The 26,569-nt window shown below is 38.8% G+C and overlaps 1 protein-coding gene across 1 annotated transcript in view; it reads left to right on the top strand.

Moving 5' to 3' along the window:
* Positions 1-26,569, top strand: part of cpne2 (copine II) — a 50,651-nt gene that overhangs the window by 8,807 nt on the left and 15,275 nt on the right. Inside the window, exons 3-10 of the mRNA XM_003439596.4 lie at positions 4,578-4,757; positions 4,955-5,029; positions 5,692-5,763; positions 7,111-7,194; positions 7,376-7,465; positions 7,769-7,867; positions 9,457-9,543; positions 11,387-11,446. Coding sequence (XP_003439644.1) covers positions 4,578-4,757; positions 4,955-5,029; positions 5,692-5,763; positions 7,111-7,194; positions 7,376-7,465; positions 7,769-7,867; positions 9,457-9,543; positions 11,387-11,446 — 747 coding nt within the window. The remainder of the gene's footprint in view (positions 1-4,577; positions 4,758-4,954; positions 5,030-5,691; positions 5,764-7,110; positions 7,195-7,375; positions 7,466-7,768; positions 7,868-9,456; positions 9,544-11,386; positions 11,447-26,569) is intronic.

Genomic DNA, 26,569 nt, shown 5'->3' on the forward strand with positions numbered 1-26,569 from the left:
GTAATTCCCAATATCAAAAGTAAGAGCAGAAAATTAGATTTATTTTTTTTTACATTTGCATAACATGAAAACACTCATGCTAGAATATTATTTCAGTGGCGGTAGAGGCTCCTTCGTATCATCTGTAAATAGACTGAATGACTGAAAATGTTGTGCGCACAGACTATTTTAAACTGAAGCTGAACATAATCTGCTCCAGATCGGGTTATGCAGTAAGCACAAGTTACCATGGTGATCAATCCATGTTCAAAGAGACACTGAGAACTCAGACTTTCAGCTCAGTAACCCATAACATACAACAAAGTTAGTGAGCGCACAATAAACACGGGATATTTAGGAGCTAAAGACGCATCTATTCGTCTCAGTAATTGGTGGTAAATAGACTGAAGCTTAAAGGAAAGTGAACTTTGGACATGATTCGGGACACAAACAGGACTCGCAAATTATATTAAAATTGTTGTAGCTGATGACAAAATAAGTAACTTTTGCTGACGGCCACTGTGTTGCATTTTCTATGGTTATAACACATTAAATTTAAACTGTAAAGCCAAAGCACACTTTCACTGATACATTTTTGCACCTGCCAGTTGTCATTGTTTAGCAGAGATTGTTTTGGTGCTGTAGGCTGGTCCCAGTGTTTATTTGTTAGCAACATCATCACCGATGTCTTTAGAGCCGCTTTGGTTTGTTTCATTGATTCAACATCTTGGTATTGAGCTGTTGGGCTGAAGTGTCCTTGTTATGTTTTGGGGGTTTTTTGGTGGGGAGTGTCTCCCTGTCTGCTGAATGAAAAAAATAAAAATAAAAGTGTCCGCTCAAATCTAAGGCACAAACACTTATAACAGATTGCTTCTAAATTCCTTTAACTCACTATAAATTAAGCTGCGGGATGCACATCCATTGCATTTGCTTTGTTGAAAGTGCTTTAGTTGTGAACAGTCTGTATTAGCTTCATGAGTGGGCAAAATACTTTTCAATTAACACCAACCAACCAACAAACAGTGGTAAACTGAGCCATGATAAAGGTTACAGTATAAATGCTGAATGCTACCAAAGCATACAATGTCAATACATGCTGAGTGGTTGATAAGACTAGAAGGTGGTCTATTTATCTATCTATCATAACCCTGTCAGTACCTGTACTGTTTCTTCCAGCTGCAGTTCCTCTATCTGAAGTAATCTCAGTGACCTGTATTGTTGTTTTTCTTTTTTATCTTGTAGTAAACATAAACAGATAAGAAAGAAAGGAGGCATGAAGTGCCAGAGGGATCTGATTCATTTCTAAAGCTCAGTGAACCAGGATCAAATCCACAGAGGCACTGCTATGAGATTTTAGCCTGCTGGCGTGCCGTGATGTCCCAATAATGTGGGTTTTTAAGCCACGAAGTGCAGCCATTCTCCGCTGCTGCCTTCCCATGAGTCAGACAGATGGATAAGTGCTGCAAGCACCGGTAGCAGGGTGAAGTTAAAACCTTTTTCCTGCTGGAGTATCTCAGTTCTGTACTAATATCATTACCTACAGTCAGAGAGAAATGTATCTTAGCATTCACAGTAGCACGAGAAAGGTACATTTTATAGAATAGAATAGAACGGAATCGTACATGTACTGGACAGGATTAAAATAAAATATAAATAAAATGTAAATAGTAAAGACATCAGGAATAAATAGCAAAAAGGAAGAGTGAAAGGAGTATATACAATATATATGAACATTGAAAGATCGTATGCAACCACTGGGATCCGTCAGGATCAAGGAATTCATTTCTCTACAACTGTTGCAGGAAATAAAGATGAAAGAAGAAGGTGTAATTGGATAAGAACAGCTAAGTAATAGATGGCGGTACTGCTGTTTGCTGCAGGGGTTTTTGAGTAAAGACTGGTGAATAGAAAATACATCAGGATACTGCAGAAACGGAGATTCTTTTGAGGTTAATAAACTGTCTAGATGTGCCTTCAGTAAATGTTACTATGAATAAAAGTGTTAGACGTTGGGAAATGGGCTCAAGAAAAAAACTGTTCGATGTTAGGCTGGTCTTAGACACTATAGGGCAACAGTGATGGCTCCATAGTTTGATGGTTGGCATATTTGCTTGGCAAACTAAAGGTCACTGTTTGAGTTCCAGCTAGAGACACCAATCCCCTTTGGGGTTGTATCAGGAAGGGTATCTGGTTTAAAACTGCCAAATCAAATATGTGATGCTATCTGACTCTTTATGTCAAAGGAGCAGCATTACAACAGCATACAATTATTAAACAGAATAGCCTATGAAAATACGTCTACTGTACAAGTGTAAAACGTACGCCCTCCTTCACATTTTCAAAATCCATTCAGTGAGCCAGATTGGAGTTATTGGCGGCTGATTTTGGCCCCTGGGCCTTGTATTTGACACCAAAGGTTTAGAAGGTCTTATAGGTTCGGAGATCATCAACAAGAGTTTTCCTTTCAAAAAGAGTTTCACTTTTTTGGTGTGTATCAAAGTTCAGTTAGTTTAATTTAAATTGAACAACATTTTTGCTCCAGACTGAAACTCTAGACATCCAGTGTAAAGTATTTGTTCCTTTCCTGTGAATCAGCAGAGGGTTAGATGCATTTCTGTAAGTGGTTTGCATTTCATCCCTCCCGTCTCCGTTATAGGAATGAGCTGAACTTTTTTAAGGCCTTTTATATTCAGTGGTGACAGGGTGAGTATATGTGACCACGTTTAATGATTTTATGTGTCCTGGGTGAGTCAGGCTGGAGAGTAGCGCGGCCGTGGGATTAGCCAGTCAACTACCTGGTTTAGAAGAGTCAGAGCAAAGAACATGACTCTCACAGCACTCTTTTCAGGCACCCACACCCTCTTATCTGTCTGCTGTCTGGACTGCTCTTTGGGGCCATGAGAGCACAGCGCACTGAGAAACATCAAAAACAAATGGCTTTAGGGGAAAGGGCCCTTAAATTGGATAAAGTGCTGTCAGACGGCTGCAGCTTTTTAGGACTTTGTTTTTGTTTAAGGATACATTTACCACAAACCACAGCAGCAGGCTACTTTAAAAGTTCAGATAAATCTGATGTTCTTTATCAACCCAGCGTCAGACAAAGGTATAATATTTATAGCAATCTATAGTAATTCTGGGGATGGCAGGTAGGAGGCACATTGTTGGGTCTCTGTCTAACACACTCCCACAGTTTTGATCATCACTGGCCAAGTTTTTTTTTTTTTTTAGCTGCATCTTGTTATCGGGGGGAATCCTTGCTTTGAGTGGGCGCCACAGATTTTACGACGCACCGGTGTCACAATCAGGGATGCTGAAGAGTTGCCCGAGGCTGATTCTTGTTTAATGCATTCAGTATTAAATGTTTTTTGAGAAGTGTGTGTCAAAACTAATGTTAACACTAAACATCATTCTCTTGGAATCCCTAGTGTAAAAACAGACACATACATATGTAGCGACTCAAACTATTTACAGTCGTTTGGTGTGTTACAGTTGCCAGATCCATATCAGTATCACTTTATTAAATTGCATATGCATGTACATACTTTACTTTTTGTAAACACAAACAGTAATATTTTTTACTATATAAAAACTTGTTTGTTTGTTTTTTGCAGCTTTGTAAGATTCCAAAAGCTTCCAAAAAAAGTCCATCTTTAATTTTAATTTTAATCATTTAAACTTTTGCAACTAAATACTCAAAAGTTAAATTGATGATTATGTATGATAGTATTTACATATATTCATACTAACAATTCAATTCATTATAATGTTTCTAGTCATTTATTTTTAGTCTTTTAAGCTTTCATTAAGAATTTACAAACCTTCTGTATAAATTGCCACATGTTGCAAGATTGCAGAGACTACCCAGTCTTGCAGTTTTCCACAACAGAAGAGTCACAGTTACTTTAACCTATTATTTTGGCATTCAAGTCTTGTGTAAGGAACATGGAAAGAAAACCAAGTGAAAAACTAGCCACTTGTGTTTTGCTGAAAGGGGCGGAACTTACATTTTGTGGTGACTTTGAGACTGTTAGATGCAGGTGAGCAGCTATTTTGGTAATGTAGTGCCTACACAAAACCAGACTCTACAGCCAGGCAGGATTAACAAAGCTCATTGTTAATGGTGGTAGAAAGCAATCCAAAACACAGGAACAAGGAAAAAAGGTCCAAACTCAAGACTCTAACTGGTAGAGGACACACAGGAAAGGATAACAGACATCACAACAAAGAACAACCAAAGCTCTTTCTACAAACTGACACACTAGGACTAATCAGGATAACAGGGAACAACTAGGTACAAGAGGTGAGGCTAATGAGGTATAACAAAACAAAGGAAGTAAAACTAAGGATTAAGCACAAAGGGCTCCCAAAATAAAATGGAAACCAACTTAGCAGAGAGATGAAGACCTGACAACAGGACACAAGAGCATACTATTGAGCAAGGAATAAACCAACATACAAGGAATCAAGTCATGATCAATTAAAAACAAGCGCTGGACAGAGCTCGATAGTTCAGGACCAGGACTATGACACGCTGGTGAAACGTTAAAAGGGACAATACTTGAATTATTTATTCTCTCTCCTTGTTTCTTGACCTTTAGCTGGGACGCACTGAAACAGCTGTGAACAACTTGAATCCGGTGTTTGGAGTGAAGTTCCAGGTGGACTACCACTTTGAAGAAATCCAGAAACTTCGCTTTGCCATGTTCGATGAAGACAAGTGTGCCACACAGCTCGACGAGCACGACTTCCTGGGAGCATTTGTTTGCACACTGGGAGTGGTACTGAATGATTTCTTCTTCTTTGGTTTGAAGTATATTCTTTATATCTACAGGCATAGTCTAAAGAAGAAGGGATAGGATAAACTGAACTAGATGGAACTTATCCTTACAATTAGATGCAGACTGTATTTTAAAGTGGATTTTTGCTCAATTCCGAAAATAAATAATTGTTGTCCTGATTGTCTCTTATCCAATAGATTGTGTCCAATAAGAAACTTCACAGACCCCTGATCTTAGCCAATGGGAAGCCAGCTGGCAAAGGATCCATTACAGTAAGAATGTCTACTGTCTCTTAAAAGAAAATATTATGACCTTTTATTTGTTTTTTAAAAACTTTATTTACAAAAATAAAATAGAAATGGTCCCCAGAAGAGACCAGATTTTTTAAGGATCCCATTGGATCATCAGTTATGTTGGTTTAAATAAATAAATAAAGTAAAGACACCCCAAGCTTATTGGCATTAGTATTTTCCTTAAACTGGGGTGTTACGGGTCACCATGTTGCCCCCAGATCTAATTAGAAGTAAGTGACTCGGAGCATGACCGCCATCAAAAACAGCCCTCGGACCCTCTGAGGATCTGTTTAAAGGATAGTCAGCAATCTAATAGTGCTGTATAAGGAATATATGGAAGTCATTAACCTGGTGACCTGGCCATGCACCACACTGAAAGGTGTTAATATCTCAGTGCACATTATGAGTTACAAGACAAATGTAAAAAATGCACACTGTGCTATGTCACCTAAACTTGCTGTTGTCTGTGATGTTTACGTGAACGGTACGGCTACAGTCGCTGATCCTGATGACACACTAAGTCGTCGAGGCTGCTACCGTTACCGTGTTTGCCAACTGTTCCTGTTGCTGTTGTTGATGTGAATGTTAATATTTGTGAGTGCATCTGCTGCCACTAATGTTGTGTGGTGCTCTTATTTTAGATAACAGCGCAGGAGTTGTCTGACAACAGAATCATCACTTTGACCCTGAGTGGGCGTAAACTGGATAAGAAGGTAGGCAGTTAGACCCCCGCACGCTCACACACACACACACTCAGGGTGCAAATCCAAACACACACATACACACACACTCAGATATATTTGAGCATGCATACCACTTTAGGACACACAAATACAGCCCACACAGACAAGATTTACAGTAAATGCTTTCATAGTCTTCACCTTTGTCTGCCAACCAACAGGCTATCAGGTGCTGGGATAGCTGGAATTAAAAAGGTTGTTTTGACACAGTAAATATGTATTTTTGGATGTTTGCAACCTCCAACTGTCATTCCTGCAGCATTTAGTATTGGCAGATAATTGTGATTTAGTTCTAGTCGTAGCCTTTTGACTAAAGCATAAAATGACTTCAGTCATAATTTTAACATCTAAATTCTTTTGATTTCAGTTTAGTTTTAGTTGACTATAAATATCATAAGATTATAGTAAAGTAAAAAACAAACAAACCGCTGTATAATCTCCCAGTGTCAATTAGACTTACTGCATAAGGTCGCTGATAACAAAGACTATGACAAAAATAATTTTTCAAAGAAATTTATTCAATGAAGTTGTCCCTAACAACACTTTGTTTGAAACAACATTAAGGAAAAATAACATTCCCAAAGCCTGTCTATATCAGGCTAAAATCACTGGGTGAAACCAGGAACCAGGACAAACGACAATTACAGGAAACGCACATATAGGCCATGTGTGCCGCGGGCATGATTGAACTGAAAGTGTATTGTGTGTATTGTGTATGGTGCTAGTGATTCTGGGTTGTTAAAACAGGTATGGAAAGGGGTTTGAAGTATTCGGTGGGTTTGTAACAGCAACATGTTTCTAAACCCTGAAATATTAAAAAGAAGTGTGCACAATGACTCAGCTGCCATAATAGGTGCTACCTTTATCTAACATTACAAGGTGTTTTGGCCTAGGGTTCAATGCACTGTGTACTACTGTACACATATGTACCGTTTAAACACTATCACATGGTGTTATTTCCAATTGAAGGACAATTTTAAAAATTGTTGACATTATAAAGTTGTTACATATTAAATATCGGCGTTTAAGCAGCTTTGATATACTGCAACTCTAGCTGCTGGGTCAGAAACATCATAACTGTGAGTAGGATTCAAGCTGAAGCTGTGTACCTGCTGTATGCTGTGGTTAAAACTCCAGTAAATTAATTAATCAATCTTATCTTTTAAGTGTTCGAAGAAACATTTTTTTAGAAATTTAAATCACCTGTAGTGTTGCAGTTGTCAAACGGTGGTTAGTGGTTGCAGTTTTGTGAAAGAGATAAGAAATGTAAACAGACAAAAAAGACATGAGGGCAAATTCGCCGTGTGTTTGTTTGTGCAGGACTTCTTTGGGAAGTCAGACCCTTACCTGGAGTTTCACAAACAGGGAGAAGATGGTAAATGGATGCTTGTGCACAGGACAGAGGTGAGTCATTGGCAGAGGTTAAACTTACCTTCATCTGACTGTTATTATCATCGACTGTCATTGTCAGCTAAACTTGGCCTCACACAAAGTGGTACAACTTTAATTACAGACGTAAGTTCAGGTAATTGCATCATACATCCGCTGCTCGGTAATCTGCCTATTTTTGTGTCTGTGACTTCAGGTCATAAAGAACACTTTAGATCCAGTGTGGAAACCTTTTACCGTGCCTCTCATTTCTCTGTGCAATGGAGATGTGGACAGAAGCATCAAGGTTAGTAGTAAGAATTTTTACTTTCTCTGTTAGAAGACATGTTTAGTATCAAACGTAATCTTCACTGAATCTAACAGGTGAGATCAACTGTGAAAAGAAATTAAAAAATCACTTTATAATGTCCTTTGGCCAGAATGTCAAACTTCAAAAAAAATTAAAAAGGAAGTGAAGAGTCAGTACAGAAGTGAAAGTAGGACACAGATACCAGAAACCACATAACCGCTTGAGTTTCCGCTTTTATTTATAAGCTGCCCATGTGAAAGAAAAGACTAGCATGATGTGATGCATTCTGCACGATTACAGGTGCTGTGTTATGACTACGATAATGATGGAGGACATGACTTCATTGGAGAGTTTCAGACCACAGTTGCAAAGATGAGTGAAGCCCAGAACTCAGTGGAGGTAAAACACTGACATGATTGTGCTTGTGGCTCCATTTTAGCAGGTGGCATGTTAGCATGCTATTCGCTAGCAGATAACGCAACTCAAACATGATTTAACACTGTTTATTGATAATAAAGGTGACAGGCTTATGAGAAGAAAATGATCTAGGTCAGAGATTGCGGTTCGAGAAAGGGCTTACTCAGGACAAGTGGTGCCTTCAGGTTTAGGATATCGCTGTTACACATATGAAAGAGGCGAGAATAGGGGGGTGCAGGGTGGGCCCCAGAAATGCGAACAAACAGGTGTGCAAGCCAGGAAGGCAGGATGTGCAGCATACATAAAAATGAAGCTAATGAATTTAAGCATTTGAATCCTTTCGTAATGCAGTGTCAAGCTGTGTACACACTGGAAGCAATTAGGGCAACATTGCAACAAGAAACTAAAGAAAGTGAATCACATTCAGCGATTTTGAGCCAACACAGGTGAAATAAAAGCTGGTGATTGAAAGTGGGCAGGGCCTAAGATAAACTTCACTCAATTTCCAGACGAGGACCTGTATATGACATATGACCTGGATGCGAACACATTAGAGGGTCACGTAGGCAACCAGAACCTGGAATATCTACAAGCAACCAGGCATCGTACAGCAGAGTGCAACGAGTGAATCGTTTCGAGTGTGTACACAGTTTAGTAGTAGGGTAATTAGATAATAATAAAGAGACAATATTTAAGTAAGTACACTGTAATTACTAGACTTATATATTATATTTTATTGAGATTTATTCTTGTGAGTTCCTGATCTGTTAAAGATGTATGATGCACTGATAAGAACATAGGTCATTCATTAGCAGGTCTGTGTGTGTGCATGTGTGTATGTGTGTGTGTGTGTGTTGCTTGTGAAACTGCATGCGTGCATGTGCCAAAGCGGCCTCATGACTTGTTCTCCCACTGAGTCTCATCATGTGTGGTAATGATGTTGGGTGGGGGAAATAACAAGGAAATAAAGATAAGAGGCAGGATGGAGAGATGAGGGGGGAGTGGGGGGTGTAAGCAGAGAGAGAGCGAGAATGGAATGTAAAAAAGAAAGATAAAAAAGAGAAGTGCTTTTGAGATGTAAAATATCTCTTAGCTGAGCCTTAGTAACACGACAAGGCATTTAGAGTTACCTGTCATATGAATCGCTGACTGACTAAAATGTCTGTTTTGATCAGACATGGCCACCTTAGAGTGTGTCTGTGTGACTTACAGTATTAACAGCCATCCTCGCCTTCACTTTTCTTTCAACGGCATCACATAAAATTCAATCTGTATTGTTTTCATTTTCTGTCTACATGTAGGTAACTGTATTAATGGTAATCACTATAGTTTGACAGTCAAGGTGAACCTGGTCTCATCATTATGGGGAAGCTGTGAATCCAAGTCACAGTCTTTCGATCGTCTGCTTCTCTGATCGTTTTCCCATCTCACACCAACTCTTTTCAACTCTGCTGTCATCTCAGCTTTTCCTCTCCTTGTATTGTCCCTGCTAAACCCACTCCTCTGTTACTGATAGTGACACATTAATTTTAATTTCTTTCATTTCCTCTTACCCGTTCCTGTATCTGCAGGTGGAGTTTGACTGCATTAATCCCAAGAAACAGAAAAAGAAGAAGAACTATAAAAATTCTGGAGTTATCATTGTCAAGTCCTGCAAGGTGAGGACCGATGGAGGTTTCTTAGCAATCTTAATCTTCGGTTGCGTATAAATGTATTAGAATTTCAGTAGATGTGTTCTTTTTCTTACTGCTGTCACCGACACATTAAACTTGTGGCTTCACATATCAAACGTCTTTCCAAATCTAAAATCAGATCAATATTTTTATTTTTCCTGGCATATTTCCCTGCGGAGAAATATGCCAGGAAAAATAAATTAAGAAGCAAATAACAATAGTTACAGCTTTGTTGTTAACTGGGGAATCTGTACTCAGTCAGGAAATTGAGTGATATTTTAAAAGGATGAAAACAACATTTTGGTTTTACATGCTCAAGCATTCAGCATTATTAGTTGTCATGTTCTCATGTTTCCAAATGGTCTAATGGTGGTTTTAACTGAAAGCTTGTAGCTCTTATACAGATGCTAAGCTTATAGTAGATAAAAAAAAAAAAAATTAATAAAATAAAACACTGTGATTGATACTGTTACTAAGTAAATTTTGCTAGTCGTGGTTCGGAGCCCCTTGTTGCCTTGATAACTGCCTTAATTCTTCATAGCATACAAGCTGCTGGAAACATTGCTCAGAGATTTTGGTCCATGGTGACATGATAGCATCACACAGCTGCTGAACCTTTGTCAGCTGCACATCGATGCTCACTCTGAACTTCTGCATGGCCAAATGCACTGGATTGCTACCATGCGACTGGCTAATTGATATATGTGTTAACAAACAGTTAAAGTCCCCTGGAAAGTTTTTAGGAAGGGGGCAGAAGAAACAGAACAGTGATGTTTTTCTACATTTCTACTTATTTGTCTTTTAGTTGCTCCAGCTTCGAAGAGAAATGCTCTCTATTTAGCTGCTACATCTTTACCAGCCACTTGTGTACTTTAACTTTCTGATATTCTGTGCGAGCCAACTTGCATCCCTTTGCACCAGGATTTGTAAGTGAACCATGAGACTTCACTGGAAAGTTCTGCAGTAATTCCTGCAGTAATGAACTAAACCAGTCCACACAGAGCAACACAGCTAGGTGATATTTCACAATGAATTCAGCAGTACAATTGAGTAAAGTTTGATAATACCACTGGTAATATCAAACTTTTGTTTTAAATATTAGCTCAATAAGTTTGCTCCATTAGCAATCTAAGCAGGAGCAACAAAAATAACCCACCTACAGTAGCAAATCAAATAAATTATCCGGCCTCTCATCACGTCTTAATGATCCATCTTAACACTCGACTCAGTGAATTTCAGTTTTGATCAACTGACACACTTCTAACTGGGCGTTCATAACTCCACTTGAATAGCTAATTAGTACGATGGCTCAGAGCCCCACAGAGGACACATTAAGCTGAACCATGCAGTCTTTAGATGCCTGTTGGAATAACATTAAAGCTGTGTGCGTGCAATGACAAGCTTTCATAATTGATTCCATTCCTTCTTTCCCTCTTTTTTTTTTCTTACGCACAATCATGAACAAGCCTTTGTACAGAGACACACATAGGGCACAGCACATGAAGAAAATGGCTAATATAGTAATTATATTTGTTGGCTGCCAGCAGGGATTAGACTAATGACGGTAAAATCCATGCTAAATATTCATTGTAATTGGAGTGCTCAAACAAGATAAGTGGTGCTCTACTGGTTGCACATTATATCACGAAAAATATATGTCAGGTTTGTTTAAAAAATTAAAAATCAATAGTGTCTGTGTTTATGTTTGCAGCGAAGTTAATGGTGAATGATGGAAAATACTATTTCATTTGTAGATCTGATCTTCAGCAGATCAGTGCTCACTTGCATTCTTATTTTCCTGATTTCTTGCTTTTTCCTGTGTCTCTAGATTACAAGGGACTACACTTTTCTGGATTACATATTGGGGGGATGTCAGCTAATGTTTACAGTAAGTACAATATTAGCTTGCACGTTTATATCTCTGCAATAATGTTATAATGGGACATTGATCCAACTCTAACCCTGTGTCTTTTATAAACCAAAAGAAAAAGGGTTAAAAACAGAAAGGTGGTACTGATTGTTGTAAAGAGGAGAAATTGGGTATCGTGAAATGTTGAAATGGTTGAAATGGAAAATGAATGAGAGAATGACAAATGAGGAAAGAAAGGGAGACAGATAAACAACAAGAAGATTTTTTACCAGAGGGAGGGGCAGAGACAGAGAGGCGTCATGGTCTATTTTAGTCTCTTGTTAGTAGAAACTCTTGTGTGTCCCTGATGATGTCACACCTTTTTGTGCAACTCAGTGAATGAGAGAGTCCTCTTTTATAATAGCCAGGCGCAATCGCTGCCACACATTGAGTTCTTTTATTAATATATTTCCTATAGCACTCATGCAATGAGAGAGCACACACATATACACACATGCACTCTGTGCCAACTTCACTGCATGTACACAACGACCCTTTTTTCCCTCCTTCTCTATCTCTCCAACAATTTCCCAGCTTTGTGAGCTAGAACCAGGCTCCAGATGTAGCAGAATGAAGATAATGTAGTTCCTTACATGCTTGATTTTGTGGTATTTCTTATAAAGTGTGTTCTCAGATTGGACATCTGTGCACCACATTGTACAGTTATATTTGTCAAGATTCATGTTTTCTCTACAGATGTACTGAAAGAGAGTTGATTGTTTCTGATTATATAAAATATAATGGATAGTTTAAATATCCTCCATGCACTTTGGTTTAATTCTCTAATACTGGAAAAAAATACTTTGAGTACTCATATACAGTAATGTAAAAAAAAAAAAGTACACCCTTACGGTCTGAGCACCTCTGTAAAAGTATATGTTTTGTCATTTTGCTAGTCTGGAGCGTTCATGTGTATGTTAACACAATGCCAGAGTCGTCCCAGGAGTGCATATCCCTGCAAATTCACTTTAATCTTGTGCCGTGCAATGCTCAGAAAATCTGCAAAAAAAAATCCAAGAGCAACACCTCAGACTCCACAGATCTCAGTAAATGTTAAAGTTCATGATGGTACAATTAGAAAAGACACTGAACAAGAATGACTTGTTTAGCAAGAGTTGCCAGGAAGAAATAAAACACAAAAATCCCCCCAAAACCCCACCCACATGTCAACATGGGTTAAGTTTGCAAAGTTGTATCTGACAACAATGGACAGACAAGACCAAAGTGGAGATGTTTAGCCACTAAGTAAACCGCGAACTCCTTCGAACAACGAGGTATTGCAGAGTCAAATGTGAGGCCTTCTGACTGATATCTAAAATTTGACTCAGATTAGTTGATGCAACAGGACAATGATCTCAGCAACACTACAACAGAATGGCTGATAAAGAAAAAAATCACAGTGTTTCATTGACCCAGACTTCAGCATGAAGTGCTGTGGTGGGACCTTAAGATAGCTGTGCATTAAAATCAATGCCTGCAAACCTTAATGAACTGAAGCGACACTGTGAATAAGAGAGGGCTACAATTCCTCCACAATGATCTGAGAGACTGATACAAAGTCATCCAGTAAACAGTTTCTCCAAGTTATTACTGCTGAAAGTGGCTCTACAACCTACTGAATCATGGGGTGTATGAGTTTTTGAAAAAGTCGCTGGTACATGATTGCAAATGTTGGTATTCAAAAAACGGCAGAGAGAAAATACATAACCAGTGGTGCTGGAGTGATATAACCTGTACTCACAACAACAACTTTTACAATGTGAAGTCAGGAAAACAAGTATTTAATTAAATCGATGCAACACTACACATTAAACCGGCCAAGAAAGGAAAGGCTATATTACATTTTTAATGCAAAGCATCTGGGATAACAGTTGAGTTCCATTATGTTTATTCTATTTAAGAAGGAAAAGGTTTATATATTAACACATGCACTTAGGTCCATTGTGTAAATTTGCTAGATTTAACCATATAGGCTAATTTTCATCTGCAGTCACTGGAGGTTGATGCTATTCATAACCAAATTAATGAAATCCTAACATCTTTCAGGGAAAACCCCCATATGAACACATGTTGTGGGGAAATTAGTGTTGTGGGAATGGGCAGTATGCTAAATTTATCAGGCAAAAATGGAAAAGTGTAGGAGTTTGTGCTCAGTCAATGTGTTTATATATATGCTGATTACCTTTTTGACATAAACTCTGTGTATTTAGGAGGACAAGAAGCAGTTTTGCCTCAAGGCTCTAATGTTTCCCAAGTGAACACATACATAGAAGTATCCTGTTTTATCTATGCTACATTTAGCAAGAAGGCATGTGTGTGCATGGTGCAAGGGATCGTATAAAAGTTCATCGAATTAGAGCACCCAAAGCTCACAGCACAAAATGTCTGCATAGCCTCTCACAATAATGCACTTTCACAAGCTACATACATACACAGTAATATTTGAAGCTTTACAAGATGCACTGGGTCCAAACCATGGGAACAATGTGATGCGTGAATACCTGTAAATTACTACTTAAATGTTAAATAGATATGGAAATGTCATCATTATCCACCCAGGAATCTGTTTTCGTTATTTGCAACATGTTGACACTGCAGAGTAGTTTCGGAGTTTCAGAGTAGCTTCCTTCTGTGATAGAAGGCAGTGTTGAGTATTTTTCTGGTCTCAAGAAAGCTGTTGTTGTGCACCGAGCTGTTGAGGACTACATTTTGTCTGAAGCAGTTAGCTGCTAAAGCTGCTAAAAATAATGATAACCTCCAGTGTCAGCCTGCTACTTACACCTGAACGTACTGATGGAAATGAGGCTTTAAAAGAAAAAAGGATAGTTAGACACTTGACTGCATATTTACAATATGATGTACAATTTAAGTGAACATATGTTTCTCAAATTAATTTAATTTGTCATTATTTTTGGTCTAAAATGTCCAACTTTTCAAACAGTGCCTGTTACATGCTGTTACATGCTCAACAGTATATGGTGCTGTGATGAGAGCAAAACACAGATTTTAAAAACTTTTGTTTTTAATTTTTCTCAGTAACTAAAATGTTTTTAGGCTTGCTAGATTTTAGTTTGTCCAGCTAACTAGAGTATAATGGAACAAGTGGTTACATAAGTAGCTACAGTAGCTACTTATGTAACCACTTGTTCCATTCCAGGAGTTAAAAGCAAAGATGAAATCTTTCTGTAATGAGTTTAGTGTAATATTTCCAACAAAGCGGGTTTGTGTTTGAACTCTTACTTCTCTAAGACCAAAACTTCCTAACCGCATTTTTGTTTCTTTATTTCTATAATGAGGATGACGATGTTTTGCTATTAGTTTTATTTGTAGATTTACCCTTTTATTTGAGCACAGCATCACCTCCATAGCCATTAAAAAACATTTTCACATAGTTCCCAATTTAAAGTAATTATTAAAACTTTGAGTTTTGAATGACCACCTGTTAAAAACATGAGTTAGCATTGAGCGGAAAATAGCATGCAGATGTGCCAGTCTGCCAGTAACATATTAAATATGAAGACCACCTGTTAGAAAAGAGAAGCTGATTTTACCCACTTTGTTTGTAATCACTGAACAAAAATTACAGCCAATGAAGCGGTTAAAACAGAGGCATTATATAATCATGCTGTAACCTTCAAAGGATGCAATGCAGATCTTATTTCATTGCTGAATTTGTGATAATTCTAGTATTTATTGAATGATAAACGGGCTTCAGTAGCAGGTAATTCCTCTTGTATATACTCTGCTCGGCAATTGACAACCTGTTAAAACTAGAAGTTGGATTTCTGACTCCAGCTGTGATGGGCTTAGGGCCATTAGGACGCTCTATGTCCAGTCTTCTCTCTTTTCGATGGTTACCGTAAAGGTGAAACACTCATCCCCAGGTAATCAGCCAGCAGTCAAGTGCCCCAGGAAAAGGTTGGACAGCTCTCAGCCATGGCAGTGTTTCAGCGTTACTGAAAATGCAAACATCCAACACAATGTGTTGAAATATAACAATTACTGGAATTTGCAAACAGGTTCTGACTCACAGAATTGTTTAAATATTTTTAATCAGTTCCTCACTCAAGGCTCAGCTCGTCTGGAATGTGTTAAATTTCAGTGCAATGGGAACATTTGCCTGCAATAGTGGTGATGAAATGAGCAAATTTGAGGCAGATTGGTAACTTAAATCCTCCCTGCTCCCTCCTAATCTTTTGCCGTTTGTCACAAACCTGCAGCTCTTTCACTGAGTTACACACACACACACACACACAGAGATATTTTACCTTCTCCTGCTTACAGGCTCATTTACTTCACACACGTGAGCACAAACGTATATCCTCCACACGCCATACTTCACACTAAAATTGATTTTAAATGCAGATTCCATGGGTAACTCATGACTCATGACACACAAACACAAAGCACAAGTTCAAAACTCACTATCTGTATTCATACAGACGTTTTCCTACTGCGCTCTGAACAACCGTGGTGTAGGTGTACATGCACACGTACACAAACATTACACCTCACCTTTTTATGCACGCTGACTGATTTAGACATGTATAATCTTGCGCAGATTCTCAATTACCAAAGAGTTCTCCTCATATACACACTGGCATTTATATGCTCGGATTTTAGGACCTCGCTCTCTTTCTGTGTCTGGTCGTGTACAAAAAAGCCCATCCTCACAGTCACACACACATGCAGAAAGAGCTGTTCTCCGGTGTTCAATCAGACTTAGTATGGCTATAATCCTAATCTCCGCGAAGGGAAAGTCTCTCCTCTGGGCTGCAGGAGCTTGAGGAGAGAGCCGCATTTCTGTTACACACTCCAACACAAAGAGACAGCCTGCTACTGCTGATAGGCTGTTTATGAAAAACATTTTTACTAAATTAAGATATTATTAATATCATATGTTTGATATCATTCAGGGGCCATATAGAGAACAATTAACATAATGGATTTTCAAGAATCGAAAGCAGACTCTTAGAGAGTATCAATAGCTTGTGTATTTTGTGTGTATATTATACCGCAGTGAAAGAAACCACTTCCTGCAGTATAAGATGAAACTCGTATTAGTAACCGCTGTAATGGTCAAATCCATTAGTGTTCATGAGGAGAGTCATTGTTTAGCTTCCATGTTAAGGAAAATTCCAGTTCATTTCAGTGTGTTCATTTCTATTTTAAAGGCTATTTTATTAGGTATCTATCGCCAGTAATAGGTTGAATTCCCTTTTGCCATCAGAATTGCCTTTATTTATGGTGATTTGTGGCATAGATTCAACAAGGTGATGGAAACATTCCTTAGGGAGTTTGGTCCATATGACACCGTCGCATAGTTGCAGCACATTTGTCCACTGCACATCCATCATGCATCATGCCCCGTTCCACCTATTGGATTAAGATCTGGTTACTGTGGAGGCCATCTGGGTATAGTGGATTCACCATCATTTAAAAAAAAAAATCCAGTGTGAGATTATGTGAGGTTTGTGATGTAGATGTGTTGTTCTGCTGGAAACAGTCATCACAAGATGATTAGTTAGCAGCAATACTCAGGTAGCCTGTGGTATTTAAATGATCCTCAGTTGGTTCTAAGGGTTCAAAGTGTGCCAAAAAAACATCACCCACACTATTACACCAGCATTCTGAACCAATGATACAAAGCGGGATGGATCAATGCTTTCATGTTGTTTACACCAAACAGCAGAAATCGTGACTGATCAGACCAGGCAACATTTTTCTTCTCCTGTCCATTTTGCTGAGCTAGTGCAAATTGTAGCCTCAGTTTGCTGTTTTTAGTTGACAGTGGTGGCACCCAGTGTGGTCCTCTACTGCTGTAGCTCATCTGCTTCAAGGGTTGACATGTTGTGCATTTACATGGTTTGGTTATTTGAGTTCCTGTTACCAGCAGTCTGGCTGTTCTTCTCAGAGTTCCTCTGGCCAGAGAACTGCCGCTCACTGGCTGTTTTCTCTTTTTCACACCATTCTATGTAAACCCTAGAGATGCTTGTGTGGGAAGATCTCAGTAGATCAGCAGTTTCTGAAATACTCAGACCAGCCTGTCTAGCACCAACAAGCACACCACGTTCAGTCGCCCTTTCCCCCATTCTGATACTCGCTTTGAACATGATCAGGCAGGTGGTCTTAAACATTTGCACTCTTCATCTTAATCATAGAGATTCAGAGTGCAAATGGCATGTATTGCAGCCACTAGCAGCATTAGGGATCTAATGCCACGCCGGCCTGTTTTGCATCTGTAAGGCAGTGAAGAGCTTTCAAGGGTGGTAGTACCAATTGAGATGTTAGGTTTTGCTTGTTGTTTCTTTACCTTTTATGGAGATCTGATTGTTTGTTCTGGTCAATCACTTGTCTTTTTGTCTTTTCTTAGAAGGAAAAAACATGATTGAGACATTAATGTTCATCAGAACTAAAGCAGCATTAGTGGAATTACTCTTAGTAAACATAATTTAAAAAATACAGTTTACTCATTTTTCTTTTGGATTCATAGAGAAAACAAACTTTTCACAAATCCCAATGTTAACAGCATTTTTGCAGCTTTTCTTTTGTCAGCTTTATGTTATTAAATGCAAGTGTGGCAATCAAATCTACTCATGATGATTAAAATAAAGATGATCGATCGTCACTTTTCCTTTCCCTGCTGATATTCAGATTGCCAGCAATAATAACGATGATTACTTGACTCAAGTTGGCTCCCAAATTTAAATCCTCTTATCACTGTTATCTTTTTGTAGTGGATCTATTTTTGATTATTTTTAATTTGTTAACATCTCTTAAGCTGAAATTGTCTCGTGAATTCATTTAAACTCATTTTATTTTGACAGGTGACTCGTAACCCCTTTTGATCAAACATTTGAAAATTTAAAAAAAACTAATGAGAGAGAGAGAGAGAGAGAGAGAGAGAGACCTAGACAATGAAAGGAGTCAACCATTCAATTACACATTCTGCCTTTCAGTGCAAAATTTACAACATAGTTATTCTCACTAATATGTTTTCATCATTTTCTTATCGTGACTACCTCGGCTGAAAAAATGAACAAAACGTCATGTTAATGACAGCTGCTGTGCTGCTGCAGAATGACACCGAATCAAAGAGAAAGTCGGATGCTACAATCTGTTCTCTATACCTTTTTTGGGTTAGTCCAAAGTCGATGAAAGTGATTTCCTGCAGTTGCATCACATTTCACATGTAAAAGGGAGATTATGTCTTTAGAGCTAGTCATTTTTTTTCCTGTCCTCTTTTTTATGCATGCTTTTATTTTGTTTATTTAAAAAAGCATCAGAGTGGATAGGGTGGATTATTTCAAAGTTTTTAGTCTCCGCCAATGTGGAATAATTAGTGTGTCGACAAAAACAAAATCGAACAGAACTGGTGAACAAATCATGACATATAAGAAGCACACACAGTGTGTATGACTAGCAGCTATGTGGACACTAAAATGTCAGTAAAGTCAGCAGCTTGATAGGAAAGATAACTCTAAAATACTGTTTATAAAAGTCTGTCATAGCTTTTGGGTCTTTGTGCTGTCCTGCAGGGGTGTCGTCCCCCCCACCCCACATTTAGAGGTTGCCACGGTGCCTTGCATCCTCTTGTGTTACTCAAGCCATCTGCATGTCCTCCTTCACACATCCATGAATCTTCTTTGGTCTTTATCTTTTCCTCCTGCCTGGCAGCTTCAGCTTCATCCTCCTTTGTCCAGTACATCCACTATCCCTCCTCGGCACATGTCCAAACCATTTCAGCCTTGCCTCTCCTGCTTTGACTCCAAATCGCTCAACCCGAGCTGTCCCTCTGATATACTCATTCCTAATCCTGTCCAACCTGGTCACTCTCAAAAAAAATCTTAACATTTTCAACTCTGCCACTTCTAGCTGAGCTTCTTGTCATCTTGTCAGCACAAGATGACTCCTAGTAGAAAAAAGAAGTCAGATTGTATAGAAATCACTTTATCCATAAGTCAGGCTTAAGTCTTGTTGAATGCAATTTGATATTTATTTTCAAAATTATTCTAAAATAAAGGAAAAATAAAGCGAAATAGATAACACCAGTTATGCTTCAGGTGGATCTACTTTGTGACCAAGTCACTGCCGTATGAGCGTGCAGGCTTCCTTAACTTTTCATTCAGTTACAACTAGAGATGGACCGATCCGATATTACGTATCGGTATCGGTCCGATACTGACCTAAATTACTGGATCGGATATCGGTGAGAAATTAAAAATGTAATCCGATCCATTAAATATATATATATAAAAAAAACACCTCACAAAACTTGCGACAGGGCATAACTCGCCTCATAACCGTAGCATGTCGGAGCAGTGCGCTCATGTGATAGAGCGGCTGTGTGTATTTGTAGCCTCGCTACCAAACCAGCATTTCATCTCCGAAGAAGTTATCCCAGAGAGAAGTAAAGCAAGTGTGTAAGTTCATCTCTGAATGTTTGTAAAGCATTCCCATGTTAAGCTTAACAACCGATATATGGAGCGAGTGCCTCTCATTCTCTCTCCCTCACCTTCCTGCCGCTACTTCATGAAACTGCTTAATGATCAGCTGATCGGCTTTTCTGTCGCGAGTCCGTCTCTCTTCTTTGTTTTTGGCCCACTTTGCACCAGAAAGAGGAAACCAGCGGCGGAACAACAGCAGCACGTTTAGAATGCTGTTAGATGTTAGAATGTATTTATTATTACTTTCTAGACCAGGATCCTTTTCTATGTAGCTGACGGCTGGTAACTGTGCAGGGGCGGATCTAGCAAAGTTTAGCCTGGGGGGCCGATAGGGCATGAACAGGGAAAAGGGGGCACAAAGACATACTTTTCTTTCTTATTCTCATTTAAAATGTCTCGCTTTTAATAAATAATTATCTGAATCTTACACCCAAAGTTTTAATCTGATGTAAAATATATAGAAGTCCATTACTGTATATAGTAACTGTTAAGTCTAATATACCCTAGTAAGCTATAGTACTTTTTCCTTTGGGAAAGTACCATCTGTGCAGTTTGCAATTCTGTTGAAGAAAGATGTTGAATCTATTTAATTATTGTAGAAAAATAATTTAATTCTGTGCATGTTTTTTCACCCTGCATCAAATTAAAGTTGATTACATCGATTAAGCATCATGAGGTGGAGGGTGGGGGGTGGTTCCCTATTTTTTTTTGCTGGGAGTTTGCAACCCTGTTAGTCAGGTTGTTTAATATTTCTGCTAAGTACTCTTTAAAATACCAGAATAGGGAGGATGGAGCAGGTTTAAGTTTATTAGATTGATCAGTGTTGCTGAACTATAAAATATTTTGGGTGCAGTGTATTTTTTTACATACAGGTATAACAGAATAGCTTTAGTGTTGTTGTTTATTTAAACTTGAGGATGAACTTATACAAAATGCAGCAAGATATTAAAAAAACAGTTTTATTGATTAAAAAACACACTATATCGGATTCATATCGGTATCGGCAGATATCCAAATTTATGATATCGGTATCGGTATCGGACATAAAAAAGCGGTATCGTGCCATCTCTAGTTACAACCCTTGCTCGTAAACTGACTGTGATAATGGTGATGGCCAAAATGCTTAATCCACAGCCTTCACACACCAATGTGTGACATCACAGCGGTTAAACCTTTCTTTTATATGCTGTCTATGTGGGTACAATGTGTCAGCTACCAAGTTACAGGCAAGTAGTAATTGATTGTAATTGATTCACTCCACTAAAGACACAAAAAGTCATTTTTAAAAAACCCACATTGTTGTACATATCATAGCAGTTTGCCTACAAGCACTGAGTCATTCATCATTACATACTTGGCACTGCTGTGATTTTTATTGTTTTCTTTAAAAAGCATCCAGTGGCTCCTGTGTACCTCACAAAAGCAAAATACACAACTACAACCAACAAGACAAATATGAACCAAGAGCAGGCTTTCCCACAGTGGGCTGCAGCTTCTGGTTGTCACCGTCTCTTTATCGCCTCAGAGTGAGACAGAGAATAACTCCAGAAGATGTTCACACAGGCTCCAACACATTCATCCATCCCTCCATCCATCTATGTGACTGTTTAACTGCAAATGAGTCTAAGAGGCTCTGGCACGAGAACTGGCTCATCAGTTCTCAACAGGGCACAGCTGAGAAAACTCCAGCGTGATTGTCAGCATGTCTGTTATTTGACAGTAATTTGGCAGTAGTCGAATCCATCTATGTAATGCGGTCACAGGCGTTTTCTGCCACATTGCTGCGCTAAAATATCCAGTAATGAAATGCTCCTCCGTCACCCCATGATCATTTTAATTCTTGTACTTGCTTGTTAAAATTGTGTGTTTGTCATGGTGTGTTTAGTCTGCTTGTGTGTTCGCAATTACTAATAGCTTGAGGCGAGGAAGAAGTTGGAAACAGAATGGTGTCATCTCCTACTGTCATCAAATACACAGCCATCAAATTAATAGCATCTGTCACGGGAGAGGCCACTGGAGGAAAAATGCTGTAACAGTTTAGGGATGATCTTATGCCATCAATTTGGCGTACATATTTTCAGCTTCATAGTAAGACAAAATAAATGATACCAGAGGGGGAAAATATGTACTACATGAGGGGAAAAAAATGCTACTATATAATAAACCCTTTCTTTTTCTGCTTAGTGGTGTACCTGCAGTACTGTGCTTAAGTCTTGGGCCGCCTCTAATTTCCTTATTTCTTTGCTTCCAATGAGCTATTCTGTAATTTTTTTAATTGGCTTTCTGAAGGTCTTTCAAAGTACGTTACTCACATAACAGAAAATGTTTAAATTGTATTGTTGTTGACAATTGTTATTGTTACTAGCACTTTTCTCCCATTTCTTTACTTACAAAAATGCCAAAAATAACAGTTTCATAGGCATAAAATAGTAGTAGTTTTCCACCAACAAGGTGATTCCCTGAGCTATTAGCTGAAACCTTGGTGTTTCTCGGCATGGTGTGTAGCATGTCTTTAAAAAAAAAAACCTGAGGACAAAGGAAGGAGTCCCAGACCAACAAAATATCTACAGCAGATCAACAGTGTATTAAAGTCATGTCCTTAAGAAATATGAATAAAAAATTCCAGCAGGACTTAAGATCCATCTGGCCCTTCAGTTGGTACATCTACTTTTTGTTGAAGTCATTCTTAATAAAGAGGAAAGTGCACAAAAGGCTGAGGTACGCCAAATTACACAAGAACTGCACTGAAAATCAGTGGAATTATGAGTGCAGAAAAGTACCGTCATATTTTGATCTACCATGCAATACCATTGAGACAGCATCTGAATGGGAACAGCTTCATTTTTTACCATGACAATGATCCCAAATACTCAGATAATTCAGTAAAAGCATACTTGGATAGAAAAACACACAATGGTCAGTCATGGATGGGCCTTCCAGGCAAAACAACATTGCCGAAGCATTGTGGGATCATAGTGACAGAGAACTGAACAAAAGGCAGCCAGGATCCAAAGAAGAGATTTGAATGTCTTAAAGAAACCTGGAGAACTATTCCTGATGACTACTTAAAGAAATTCCAAAGGAAAGCTTGCCTAAAAGAGTTCAGGCTGTGTTGAAGTATGAAGGTGGTCATAAAAAATGTTGACTTCGAACCTCATTAGAATTGTACAAACTCTGTTTTTCCCTTATATAATGTACTTAGATGCATTTACGTTTCAATAAAGTGCTGCACCTATTTTCCATCTTCCTAGCAAAACATTAAGAAATGTGGAGAAGCTTTGCACAGTGATGCAGTCATCCATACTGTCACAAATCGTATGCAGACCAAATAGCAAGGACTTATATGATAGCAGAAATTTGATCTTGGCTATGATACCAGCAGTGAAAGGTCAAAAAACACTTGACCTGGGCAGCCCTGAGCCAGGCTTTTTTTGAAGCTGCAAGCTTGGTGTGTAAAGTAACCACGGTTGGTTACTTTACACACCAAGACCTTGAGGAACACATTCTCAGCTATACCCATATGAAAAAGAAGCAGAACTTTATTTTCGTACGTGCTGTATGTCTCATAAATTATTCATGAAACTTGCCACTTTCACATCTAGTAAGACAGACAACAACATGCTTTCACATCCACACACACAGCCGTTTTAGACTCCCCAATTAACCTAACATGCATGTCTTTAGACTGTGGGAGGAAGCTAGAGCAGAATCCTATGCAAACCATTACTTCACACAAAAAGGCCCCAGCCAACTCCTCTTGCTGTGAGTCAACAGTGCTAATCACTATACCACCATGCTGCCCCTCATGCAACATAATTATAAGGATTAAGTGTGACTCAAGTAAACATTATATATTTGAGAAGAATGCAAAAGAGTCCACTTTGATGATGAGTAAATCGTAGTCTTGTGAGACTTGCATGAAAAAATAAACATGTATAGTTAAAGACAAAAGAATATATAATTTTTTTTTTTCCCTTTTCCATATGTGTATTGTGTTGATAAAAGGAGTGAAAAACCAACACACTGTGTCAGTTTGGAGGTCTATAGGAGAATGTGGGAGAAGTGACGATGAGGCTTCTTGTAAGTCCTGCTGGGAGACTTCAGAGCTCCTACTGAGATTGACTGTCGAGACACACGAGAGACTGGGAAAGAGACACCAGCACCTTCTTTTTTATGCCTTCTCTATTTTACTCTTCTCTTTTCTACATTTTAGCCACATCACATGTAAAGATGAATGCCAAGCTGCATCCATATACTGTCTGTTTGCAATGCTCAGACACCTATTTAGCATCAAGTCTCAGACAAATAAAATACTCAGCTTTCACTTACTAAAACTGAAGCACACACTTTTTGGACGTGCTGTTCTGGGGGCAGCCTCAAGTGGCCTTCAGGGGAACTGCAGGTTTTGGCACCGTTCACTCTTCATTTTCAGACCCAGAGGTTGTCACTTTGTTTTAATCTGTCTTTTGTAATGGCCTGGACCTGCACTATTTAGATTTGTACACAGTGCAGATAACTTGAATGGCTGTAATGAGTAACTCATAATGAACAGAACCCCAGGCTGAATTGCCTATTTAGAATTCTAATAATGATTTTGCAAAAAGTAGAAAAAATATCTTCTTTTTTTTTTCTTCTCGGAGACGAAGGAGAAAGCCAGTATTATGTGTAGACCGCTCTCGTCTGACTGTTCTCCGGTGACAGTCAGTTTTATATTGCAGCTTCAATAATAAATAATAAATCTCAATAATAAATTTGACCTGCTAAATTCCAGCTGGCACCAGCTTTTGGGGGCTGATCTTTGTATGGTGAGGCATCGATTGGTTGATCTGACAGTATATGTGTCATCTGGAGGAAATTATTCTAAAATTAACCAGGGGCAACAGTTCAAGGCTAAATTCAGGCTTAATCAGGGCAATCTCTATGAGGATTTAGGAAGCTGTGAAAATTCAGGTGCAGCGGTCAGAATTGGAAGATAATAATGCTTTAGGTAAATTTTACTTTCCCTCTGGAAGCGAATCCAATGACTGACTCGACTCTGCTGAAATGAAACTCTCACTCGGTAATGTTGCTGATGCAAAAGTGTGTTTCTGAGCCAAAAGATGAATGGATGTTCTTGTGTCCTGTTGCTTGGTTTCCATGTTAGCTTTGGGTTTACAAATAATGGCCTCATAAAACGTATTTGTTCGCTCAACACCATGAAGTGTGGTTTATGTGGTTTTCACACACAGTGCCGTGGAACAATTTTAACAGCTAAAAGTAAAGCAAGGATGCTTTCAAAAACGGTTGAATTGGTGGATTTCATTTAATTGAGAAAATGTAATGAAAAGAAAAAACGTAAATGGATAGTAGCCCAAATGCTTGTGGGTGTTTAGGCTTGTTTTTCTGCTGCAGAATGAAAGCAGTATGATCAGAGGCCTCACTGATTTGAGTGCGATGGATAAGAACGAAAAAGTCTGTGCCTAAAACTTCTGCACAATTCTGTATGTTGTTGTCACATGCCCACAATACAAAACACAGCAGCACCCTAATTCTGTCACCCTGCATTTCTGTACCCGTCACTCCTGCTTCTCCTGTTGCTCTTTAAACTCTTTCCTCTCCTTGCCCTACCACTCTTTACCTCATTTTCCCAATTTTCTCCCTTGTACTCACTCACCCCCCACCTTTGCTCCCTTCTCCGTTATATCTTTTCTCGGTCGTTGTCCTTACTGAACTAGAACATTGTTGTCTTATAATACACCAAACAAAAGACCGAAGAAGAAGATCGTTTTAGACTATGTTTAAGCTGATAGGAGGGAGGCGGAGATTGTGGGTCGGGTTCTTGTCAGCACACAAACCACTATTCACTGCCTGAGGAAAAGCCTGTCACTCTTAATCTCACATTGAGTTTGGCTGCATTTCCCTGCGTTTGTGTTTTCCAGTGTGTATGTTTGCTGCATGCGGAAAGTGTCTATGTGTGCTCATATATGTGTCTACTGTACGTCACCCTGTGGTAATCTGTGTTAAAAGAAAAAAATCTCCATATGATTTCGGGGTCATCGTATGATTTTTATTTGTCTCTATTTACCCCTAAAATATACTGTGGAACTGCATTTACCTTCAGTTTTACTGACCAGAATTCACTGTACATGTCCTTGAAGCTCCAAATGTACTTTCACGTCTGTATTACAAATTACATAAATATCAGTTAGCTCTATAAACCTGGGGTTACAGTCCCACACGCTAACACAAATTCCTGTCTAGTAAAGTTAAAATCCAGCCCAGAGAGACTTCGAAGCAAACGCCACAGTGATTTTACTTTAGGAACCTGTACAGGTAGAAATGAAGGCTACAGTGCTACAAGCCTAGCTGCTTTTCACTGGTTTTGTTACCTACTGAAGATCAGTGGCTGGTTGCAGGGTTGGGATTCGCCATTCACACAGCTAAAACATCACTCGGGCTAGCTGTGTGCGTGCATGCTGTCTGCAGGTGCTTGCAAAGAGCTGATGTTGTGTTAGCAGTATGATGCAGGTAATTCTGTCCTGGACACATGTTGCATTTTACTATTTCCTTCTTTTTCTTTCACGAAATAAAAATAAAAGTAATGTCAAAGTAATCGCCATTCCTCAAAAGTTCCAGACCCTCTACCATTGTCCTCCTCCCTGCACACAATTTGGAA

The sequence above is a fragment of the Oreochromis niloticus genome, linkage group LG7 (assembly GCF_001858045.2).
Source record: "Oreochromis niloticus isolate F11D_XX linkage group LG7, O_niloticus_UMD_NMBU, whole genome shotgun sequence".
NCBI classification, from domain to species: domain Eukaryota; kingdom Metazoa; phylum Chordata; class Actinopteri; order Cichliformes; family Cichlidae; genus Oreochromis; species Oreochromis niloticus.